The sequence below is a fragment of the Prunus persica genome, chromosome G1, assembly GCF_000346465.2.
Source record: "Prunus persica cultivar Lovell chromosome G1, Prunus_persica_NCBIv2, whole genome shotgun sequence".
Classification (NCBI taxonomy): domain Eukaryota; kingdom Viridiplantae; phylum Streptophyta; class Magnoliopsida; order Rosales; family Rosaceae; genus Prunus; species Prunus persica.
Window position 1 is genome coordinate 38,971,701 of NC_034009.1, and position 11,287 is coordinate 38,982,987.

General features: G+C 35.5%; 1 protein-coding gene and 1 pseudogene across 1 annotated transcript; both read right to left on the bottom strand.

The window, feature by feature from the left end:
* On the bottom strand, positions 2,718 to 5,151 carry LOC18790291 (probable 2-oxoglutarate-dependent dioxygenase AOP1). Its single transcript, XM_007224663.2, has 2 exons — positions 4,594 to 5,151; positions 2,718 to 3,383 (listed from the first exon to the last, which is right to left on the bottom strand). The coding sequence occupies exons 1-2, from the start codon at positions 4,977 to 4,979 to the stop codon at positions 2,816 to 2,818; spliced, it is 954 nt and encodes a 317-aa protein (XP_007224725.1). The 5' UTR covers positions 4,980 to 5,151; the 3' UTR covers positions 2,718 to 2,815.
* Positions 8,584 to 9,991, bottom strand: LOC18791130 (annotated as a pseudogene).

Sequence of the window (11,287 nt, forward strand, 5' to 3'; positions counted from 1 at the left end):
GAAGAAGTACATTCCACGTGCTTTTCTAAAAAATCAATTTTAGTGAGGAGGTGCTTCTCCATAATCACTTTCAAACGAACCCTAAGAATGAAATTAAAGTAATTGGTCATTTGAGCTAAGCCTTGCTAGTCAAGTGAGGCAGTGCTCTTCAGATATTCACTACGGTGAAAGTAGGGCCCCCCAAACAAAAAGGGTGGGTAGCAACACAAAACTCAGCTGGAATTTGGATTGGGTCCGTTAGGTACCCAAAAAAGACATGAAACATATTAGCAAGTTTATGGTCTGAACCAAAAGCCCCTTGATTCAAATCTCATAATGATATGATCTTTTAACATGATTCATGAACAATAAGAAAAGTTAACTCAGTTTCTGATACGACAAACATGGTAAATCAAATATTGTATATAAAGAAGATACACAATTCTTTTTCCCCCCCTTCTTAATGTGACGAATTCTTATGTCCTTAAGTTGAGTTTGGTTCAAAAACGAGTAGAGGGGGAAAATTAAGTCTTAATAACTCCAAGTCAAAGCAATTGAATTCTCAATATTTGAGGGCAAAGAGGTGCCAGGCATGCATGAGCTAAACTTGGACTTTTATCGTTTAAGTCATCTAAACCAAAGAAAAAATGAAAATGAAAAAAACCCAGTGTTTGTGGATTGGGGGGCAAAATCATGATCTCTGGCTGGCCTAATGAAAGCTTTTGGTTGACCAAATAAGACAGGAAGAAACAGCAAGTACCGCACAAACCACGCCCACATTTGATGGAGTACATGTACAAATGTAAGGTAATGAGGCAATTAAGGGTCAATCAAATCTGATCTTGTCATCATGATTTACGACTAAGCAATGCATGAGGGCAAACAACTTGAGCAAATAATACAGGCTAGCCTAGCTATCAGAGTACAAAGTACAAAACATGATGATGCATGATCTATATATACAGTCTTTTTTCAACCATCCAAATTATTTATTTTTCACATCTTTATTTTGGAATTATACTTGCAAAAAATCATACAAATTAAAAATCATTAAGTCATCTAATTGAAACGAACAAAATCAATGAACACGATAATTCAAGAAAGTACTTAAATTTTAATAATTTAATTAAGTGATCTAATGATATCATATTTAAGTGATTTTTTGTAGAATTAATTTTTGAATGAATATCTACAAAATAGACGGTTTGGATTAGTGAAATATAATGCGAAATGGGCTCTACAAATGTGCCTATCTATTATATATATATATATATATAATTTCCGTTGAAGGATCCCTTAATAGAAAGGAATTATATATTATGTTCCCTAAATATATTTAAAAAATGGCTTCTACTTAAAGTTAAAAAACGGCTTCTACTTAAAGTTCAAATTTGCTTAATTAGTTTATATCATTGCCTTAAATCGTGGCTTGGGGTGGGGTTTGAGGTCAATGTGCACATCACATATCATATACACTCACATGCAGACCTCCATGATTAGCAACTAATAGAGCCAAATTAATCATATAACCCAAGTTTATTGTTTTTTCTTTTCTTTTTTTTTCATAACATTCACATGGCATATATTACAACCCAAGTAAGTATTAATTATATTTAACTATGAATGTCTTTGATTAATTATTAATCACACATGTCATTCATTGTGCAGATTAGGATTGCCCTAGATTTTGTAATTTGATTATATAGATACTTTCACTGTAAGCTTCTTTTCTTAGAACATCTCTAAGGAAGATGTCAAGTACCAAACATCAAATTTAAATTTGATGGCTGATGTGCCAATTTGACATTTACACAGTTTTACACTCCACTGGATATGTCAAATAAAATATTCATTTGATATCTTACTTTTGGGATGTCAAAAGTAACAGCTGAACCTTCAGCCTTCATTCCACATCAGTTTTGACAATTCGGTTGGAGTGATGTGAGATATTATTTCTAGCCTTTAAATATCTATGTGACACTTTTGACATATCAGTTGGAGATGCTCTTATGTGGCTTTATTATAGATCAACAATGGAAATCCTTTATATATTTTATTTCTCGTTTCATGTGTTATTTGCATTGCACTCTCTCAAAAGGTTGACTTGCCTCATGAGCTGTAGATCGGGATGGGCAATAAAGTTTTTTATTTATTATTTATTTAAATGTTTTCATCTGCTGGGTATTTTAGAGCGCAAATGATCCTTATTAGCTCCCCATCTCCAGCCCTCATCTCTAGATCCTTTCCATTTCTCTAGCACTACCTATTTCCAATATGTTCGAGAAGAATGTAACAGTATTTCTCTTTATGATATTACAACATATACTACTCTCGAATCTCTTCTCCAAATATATATTAAAAAATAAATAAAAGAACCTTGTCTCCGCCTTTGCCCACAGGATTGCAAGAATGCAAGCTACTCCCCATCCTAATTTATTATGTGCATTGTCAATGAATGCCCTAATTACACTAGCCACCACACATTTTTAAGATAAAAATTACTCGTGAAACCGGCTTATAATTCAAGTGGTTAAGAGCATTTATTCATGCACATGAGGTTTTAGATTCGATTTTCTCCTTCTTCACTATCGCTTATGAAAAGATGAAAATAACCTGTACTGTATATCAATGATCCAACCCATAATTAAACCAAATATATTTATAAGGAAAAGATGCAAGATACTTCTACACATATAATGTCTAAATTCCATACCAACCACACACACTAAAATTATTTGTCTTTAATGAAATTAGTAAAACGCACCACACATACATAATAAAGCAACCTTATTACAAAACACATCCCCCGATGGATATATATAATCATAATTATATATCAAACTCCAGCATATAATTCAAGTGCATCCTCACGAGTATTGGACGTGAAGTATGTGAAGTATTCAGCAAAGTTGAATGGCTTGTATAGCAAAGGGTGCTCTTTGTCTATAAATTCCTGAGGTACTTCAATTACCACCTCCTCTTTAGGCAAAGAAAATAGGGCATACGAGTACCTCTCTTTGTCCCCACTCATCATAACCCTATGTGTCACTGCATGAAGCCTCCCATTGCTCCAGGCTTTAAGTGCATCCCCAACAAACACCATAACAGCTTCTTTCGGGACCATCACCTCCGCCCATTTGCCTTGTTTGGTCAGAATCTCTAGGCCTTGCACATCGTTTTGGCACAGAATGGTTAGGGTGTTTTTGTCAGTGTGAGGCACAAGACCAAGGGCATTGTTAATGTTGCTTGGAGGAGGAGCTTTGTACTTCATGAAACGAAACGCACTGGTGGTGTTTTGGGCATGGGATTCATAGTGGTCTCCCAAGCCAAAGCTCTCCAGAATCATCCTAAGGATGATGAGATTCAATTCCATCATCTTTGAAGTCATGGATTTCATAGCCTCACTACCATAACAAAACAAAACATATATAGTCATGTACCAGAAAAATGTAACAGTACCCGTTAACCATTATCACTAGCATATATAACAATTCAATAATCTTGGATTTTCAATTCCACCTAAGTCACGAGGTTTTCAAGAGGAAAAAACTAGGATAGGGACTTTCCTGCCACGTTGCAGCTTGATTTGTTTCCTTCAAACATATCATATATTATAAATTTTTAATTATAATTCAAATTTTATAACACATATTATGTTTTAACTAAACGGTACCTGTCACGTGAGAGAAACTCTCCATTCAAAATTTTCTCCTCATGAAGCTCATGAATATATGCACCTACCCGTTCTCATTATATATGTACTCTTGTGATGGGATATATGGAGTTGAAGTTATTGTTGACTTTTGTACATAATCCAAGAAAGTGCAACTGAGTTTTAAATGAGGCAGTTATATCTGCATAAGAAACTGATTATCTTGCCCTGTGCTGGAGTTCTACAAGGACATGTGCAGGCATGATATAGCCAGAACTATATATAACAATCATATAAAGCTGGCACTCCTTTAATTCAATCTGTTTCAAGGGATAAGCCTTATTAAATGAGGCATTGGCAGGTAGCGAGGGTGTTGGGTAGCAGCCATTGTCATGTCAAAAACATGGAGTTTTTATGTCATCAAAAAGCTGTTGCTTGGTTTGAAAGTGTCCAATTTAAGGAAAGATTCTCAATCATCTAGTGACCTTAACAACAATTCTTTCCTAATCTGATCTAAACAGATAGTGATTAATAGTGATTAATCTTCTGTTTAGCTGCAATTATATGTATTTATAATTAACTCCCCGCCCTCTTCAAATCCAACTTTCGAAATCAATAACTTATTGAAAGGTAATATATGACACGAGAAAAATGTTTGAATTTTATTCTTAGCTACTATTGGTTTGTCTATCTTAGACTCCTACAGTGGGATATCTCAGACTGAGAACAACAGTTCTTGCTTTTTTATTAAAAATAAAAATAAAAACCAAAATTAAATTTGGCCTTGTGGGGGTTTTTTTTTTTTTTTTTTTAATTTTATTTTTTTACAACAAGCGATAGAATTTTATTCGAACAACTGGATACATATATTTGGGTGACGAAGCATGTAAATATATATGTGATCAAAGCTAAACCAACATGTTTATTTTCCAAAGCTTAATTAGAACGCAAGAAAATCTCACCAGAAAGAAGGCTTGCCTTGTGGCCACATTAGGTTGGTGAAGGCTTCAGCTACATCGAGCTCGCAGGCATTGTCGATGCCAAAGCTTTCGTTCAAGGGAATGACAGGGCTCTTCCCTTCATAGCTTTGGTAAGGCTTGGGGCTTGTGTGCTTCTGCTTGGTCTCTTCAGGCAGATCAAACAAAGCTTTCATGGCCGCCACCATTTCTTCACGTAAATTCATGGGGATCTCATCCTTCACTAACACAAGAAAGCAACCATAATTCTCACATGCCTCTCTAACTTTGTTGTTCATAGCTTTCCATTCCTCAGTCCCTTGTTTTAAAACTAAACCCTCTGAAAAATCAAGAATTGGAAGTACTTGATCAGCATGAGCTTCCTCTCCCATCTCTATCTTTCTCTCTCTTTGTCTGTCTCCTACTCTCCAACTCGTTTCTTAGAAATTTAAGGGGAAGAACCCTCACTCAATATATAGGAAGCTATGGCTAATGGCTCCACAGGGTAAGCCCCCAACAAAAAAAATATATTAATTTTGTCCTACCCTTTTAGCTGGTTATTTGGGCACCCACTTATTTTTCTACCCGTTTTATTTCTTTGCTCGGATGTAGATCTTATGTCACATGTCATCACTCCTATGAGTAATACATACATCACTTGTCACATAATGTGTCATTAGCTAATGCCTCTCATTTGGATATATATCATTCTTTGCTATAAAATTTTGCCAAACTATAACTTATTAATATAAGAGGAAGGCTACTTGTAAGCAAAATTTGTTTAATCAAAATGTTTTGCTAATTAGCAAATAAAACAGCTATTTATATAGACTTTTTAGTTGTCATAGTCCCTGAATTTAGACCCGATTTACATTTTGGTCCTCGAATACATAAAATGGTTGATGTAGTCCTTCAACTTCACTTTCGTTTCCTACCGTCATATTTGTTAAATTTTCTGTTAAATTTAGAGGTAAAATTGTTACTTCAAATCCAACCCCCATCACTCACACCAGCACCACTCCCACCACCACTTTGTACCAAAATCCACCATTTCCACCACCACGAAAACAAAGAACAAGAACAAGACCCCGTTGCCTTCTTTGAATTTTTTTTATTTACACCCATCCAATATCTAAGTTCACACCCTAATGTTTATTCAAAACCTTAAAATCCAACTATAACGTATGACCAACACTGCTAACGGAAGTGGAGTTCAGGGACTAAATCAACTATTTTGCAAATTCGATAACTAAAATGTAATTTATGTCTAAATTTAGAGACCATGGCAACTAAAATAATTTACAAATTCACAGAGTTTTTATATATTATTAGCGAATTATGATATATAGTGATCTCTACGAAACCAAGAAGGATAAATTATCTAGTTGAAAGCAAAAATGCATATAGTTTGTAGCAAACTTAACAAGTAACAAAAGTAGATATGGAGAAAAAAAAAATACCTTCAAAAAGTTTTAACAAACAAATACCAAAGGTCGATGGTTCAAGTTTCTTCTAGTCAGATGATCTTAAATACAAACAGCCCACAGCTCTGTGAGTTGAAGAGAAGACTTTCGTACCCACATGGGTGCATGGTGTGCAGCTCCTCTAATAAAGATATGGGGTGAGGGAGGGGTACCCAAATAATTTGTCCAAATTCAATATAAACCCTATCATTTAAGGATCCCTCTCAATTATTATTCATAAAAATAAAATAAAAACCTCATTTACAAATCAATCAATGCTTTGTGTTTCTGCATTAATTAAGTTGTCATTTATGGTGTGGTTCCTTTTTTTTCCTTTTTCTTCTTTCTGTCATTTATATTCCGTTGGCAATATTGAAAATGATTAGGGAGCATAATGTAATGAACTGGTTGGAAAATGATATGTGAGTAGATTGAAGAAGATGTGCAACAGTTGTATCCCACAAATTACAAAAACTAAATTCAGCTGATGAGACATGCACCAAGAACAAACGCCTTTGTGCTTGACTCGACATTCGACAAGTCGGCAAGCTACACATGGCACATTATATGTTACATAAATTGCTCTATTTGTGAATTTTGTGAGGCTATTCACACATATATATATATATATACATATATAACTATTAATTGACTTGTGAGTCGGTCCAACAACCATGTGCTTTTGAACACACTACCCTATTTATCTTCATTTTGTTATAATTTTCCTCTATTAATTACAGGAGGACGTATCTCGACATTGAATCTCTACTTAAGTTTTGATGTCTGATTTCTACCATCATCCTTTTTTGTGATTTCTTCAAGTTTGGAATAAGTCGCAGAGACTCTTTGGATTTTTTTTGTGTAGTTTTCACATATTCTTTTTGTGAGAGTTTTTCACCTCTCTTTTGCGAGAGTTTTATTTGTATTGTTGTGATTTGGATTTCTCAAGCTTTCCCTCTTTTTGGTTGTTCTGAGTTTGCAATCTTAGTTGGAATGTCTATGCCGAAATTTCTTTGATCCTGCGTGATCATTAGTGGAGAAGCCTTATATTGTCTTCAATTTGATGTTAGATCACTCCGTTATTATAATTGCGTTTTGTGACTAATGACTTTTTTGGCTAAATTATAAATGCAATCCCATAATTTCTCAACAAAAAAAAAAAAAATCACTTCAAATTGTGGTCTCAAACGAAATTAATTAGCTTCTAGATGGATTAAGGTATCTTATCCTTCAAAATCTTTCTTTTATCTTTTTGGCTAATAAAACCCTTAAGTTGGTGAATTAAAATGGATCCCTAGTTGTTAAGGGGTCATCTAATGTCATAATCACATGCCTTTGATTCGATGGGTGACATGGTAGGTATATGCTTGATGTTTATACTTGGCAATATTTTACCCACTATTCATACCACATTTACGAATTACATTATTATTTTTTTTTTTTTTGTTAAAAGAAGATTTTTGTGAAGCCCACACCAATGGAAATGAGTTTCACATTACTGTAGTCCATGGACAATTATGGACCAAGCCATTGTCATAGTTGTTGCTGAAACAGAGTCAGAGGGAAAGATTAATAGTCACTTTTTGGTTGCCAAACCATTAAACATGTGCAATACGAAAACATTCTGTGCATTTTATTATGTCTTCTGGGTAATCGTACAGTATGGCTTTATATATAAGTGGTCCAAGAAACACAGCGCAATTCTTTCTTGCTTTAATAGACCTTTCACAATTAGGTCCTAATAAAAATGGTGGAAGATTTAAGTAGGGTATGGACCATGGACCATCTTCATTGGTGTCCCAGACTCATAGACTTGGTAGGGTTGCACCACATTTAGAACCCTTTGCCCTTCATAGCAAGGTACACTCAAATGGGTCAAAAACTTTACCACATTATGAAGGAATCTTTTTTGAATACAAGGGATAGTCTAAACTACAAGGAGATGAAGGTTTCATACACAACCAAAGTGTTATGAGGGTTCAAATCTAAGACTACCGGTCTGCAAGTCAAGATCATTTTCCAATGGGCTAGACCCGTTGGCCATTATGAAAGAATCTTTGACATGAATGTAAGAGAAAAAGAGGGTAAAAGAAAGTAGACAAAAATATTAAGTGTTTTCTCTGTGGAGCAAAAGATTCTTTTCTTCTTCTTCTTTCGTTTTCTTAATCCTTTCTCTTTGAAGCAACTCGATGGCTTCTGTGGACCAAGCCACGCAGAATCCCATTTGAACTGTATATCTCACTTTGGTTGAATCTCTTCAAATTTGAACTATCTTTTGAGACTACCTAGAGCTAGCTATCCATTTTTGTGTCACTTTGTTAGTTTCCTTTGCACACCTGCCTTAAACTTTTGATTTCAAAAGTTGGTGGCTAAGAGAGTTGCTTAGATACGCTTTGTACATTAATGGGTCTATTTCAAAACCAACAAACAAGAACCACTTTGTTTTCTAAATTTATCAAATTTCAATTCTGCACGGTTGCTAAAAACAAATTGCAGGTGCAAACTGCAAAGAGCCTGAGAGTGTCCTCAAGTGCTAATTCCAGCAAACGCAAAAACTGGCAACTGGCTTTGCTGAGTCAATGGCCACTCCTTCCTCTGAAGAAAAGAACCTAAAAAATTCCATAAAGTCAAACTCTTTAAGAATTTGGGGATGTTCTTCATCCATTAGCTCCTTTGGTGGCTTGATGATGGTACCCTCTGTTGGAACTGGAAATATTCCTAACGAAATTCGTTCTTTCTCTCCGCGCATCATCACTCGATGCTTCACAGGATGCATTCTTCCATTCCTCCATGCCTGCAAGTCAATGTTCCAATGACCACAAGTTACCATTAGTGATTTTTAACCTTTGTTTAATTTTTACATCATCAAAGTTCAAGGCAAGGGAAAACTTCAGCCCTCCCAGAAGGTGTTACCAAGTTGCATGCTGCACAATTTAATTAGTTCACATGGTCTAATTGTATTTCAGTTATAAAGTAGTTTACTAATAAGTTGTACCATCCCAGAAGGTGTTACCAAGTTGCATATTTGCTGCACAATTTAATTAGTTCACATGGTCTAATTGTATTTCAGTTATAAAGTAGTTTACTAATAAGTTGTATCACAAGAGGATCTCCAACAATAAAGAGAAAGGAGCTAGGAGATAGAGACAATTTGACCCATTGTCCGTCCTTGGTTTCAAATTCAATCCCTGAAACTTGATCCTCACAAAGGATGGCGCTCAATAGTTTGTCAGTGTGAGCAGTGAGCCCTACCTCCTCCCCTGATGGAGGTGCGCCGCACTTCATTACCCGTAGCAGCGTATTGCACGGTATGATCAAATCTGATTTCTCTCCCAAACCATAACTATCAAGAATCATCATTTCAATCATGTCCTTCAGCTCATCTAGCTGCCTCATCATAGTAACTATAGTGTTGCTGTTGGAAACAGAACAACATCAACAAGTGCTTCAGCAATAAATATGAGGATAAAATGTAATGGGGTATGCATATATAAAACCATGTTATATATAGGTTGAATTAAACAGGCTCAAAATAAGCTATAAATAAATAAAAATTATTACCAAAAGTGGTCATGGCCATTAGGCCAGAGTAGTTCTGTGAATTATCTAACAGCTTCAAAGTTGGAGGCATCTTCAAGGCCAAGGCTCTCATACAAGCGAACATGTGGATACTCTCCACAGTAACCATGGAAAGGCTTTGGATTAACATTCTTCTTCTTTGTTTCCAGTGGAAGGCTGAAAAGTTGCCTTACCAGTGAGAAGGCCTCAGCTCTTAACTGCAGAGGTATCTTATCATACACTATTTCAAAACATCCATAATTTTCACAAGCCTCTCTAACCCTCTTGCACAAACTGTTCCACTTATCAGTTCCTCTGTCCACTGCCAGAGAAGTCATTGACAACTCTATGGCAGGAACCCCGTGCCGAAAATCTGAACCCATTTTCTCCTACTTGTCCTGAAGCCAAGTACTGTTTCTTAATTCTAGTTGTGCTTTGGTGAATTGCTTCTTTGTTGGAGGATTTTATTTATATTGCACATGGTTCTTCTAGTGAAAATGATATACAGACAAATACCAACTTTCTAATTGATCTAAAATAAATCCCAACTAGAATCAAAGACCAATCAGAGGCCATCAATTAGACATAATAGCTGTCCAGAAAATTCAAGAACACTAGAAGGCTACATAATACAACGTTAACTAAACAACCAACTGTAACCATCACCTTACATAAGCATCTGAGAAATTGCAGTCAATAGATAGTTCGTTTATTTGCTACCAAACATATTAGAATAATGTCCGGCCATGTCGTGTTTCAAGATAAACTAATATTTTTCAAGTATATACTTTTTATTACCCCTTTGTTGTCTTCACCATTCACTTAACAAAAATGGGCATGGCTCCATTAACCATTGTATACTTCTTGTATTGACAAATTGTGCAGCCATTGATATTCAGGCTCTATCAAAAGCATGCATTATAAAGAACATGAATCAACGAAAGGAACTGAAGGCCGTCCTGCCTTCGATGATCGAAACTCTTGCTCCTCCACTATCTGGTTCAATCAATGACAGAGAAATTTTAACTAGAGGCTCCAAATTAACCATATTTTATAATTCTCAAGTTTAACATTACATTCCTTTTCTTGTCCTCCATTGAAACTGCATATTATCATCTGAAGAAGAATCGCCAGCTCAGAATTATGCGCCTTAAACAACTTTGAAACCGAATGAGAATTGAAGCGCAAAATTTCTATAGAGCTGTTTGAAGAGTTACAACAGGTCCATGAAGCATGAACATAGAATACAACAAAAATAGTATTATAAGGTCAATCAAAGTTCATCTAAACAGAGAAACAACCATTCCTTCACTTCCAGAGCTTGACAATCTTATCATAACTAGCTGAAGCAACCACACCTGTAACAGGTGACACAGCCAAAGAAGCAACACATCCTTCATGTGCTGGTAGAAGCATTGTCTTCATCTCGGGAATGTTCCATAGCTACAAAACCTACAGTTATTGTCCCCAGTTAAAAATCAGGCATGAAACCGGTGCAGCAAGAACATAACTGTCAGTCTAGGATCCCTTTCTGGCAGTGAAACAGGTGAAATGGGAACCAAGCCACAAGGTTTAGTACCCCTCCCAGCCATATGGGACTATAACGAAATTCCAAACAGAGAAGAAAATAAAGCAAAAAAAAAAAAAAAAAAATAGGAAAAGCACATACAGTGGAGAGG

Coding starts and splice junctions, on each gene's coding strand:
- LOC18790291 (XM_007224663.2), bottom strand. CDS start 4,979: ATGGGAGAGGAAGCTCATGCTGATCAAGTACTTCCAATTCTTGATTTT. Junction 3,384..4,593: donor CAAGGCAAGCCTTCTTTCTG/GTGAGATTTTCT, acceptor TTGTTATGGTAG/TGAGGCTATGAAATCCATGA.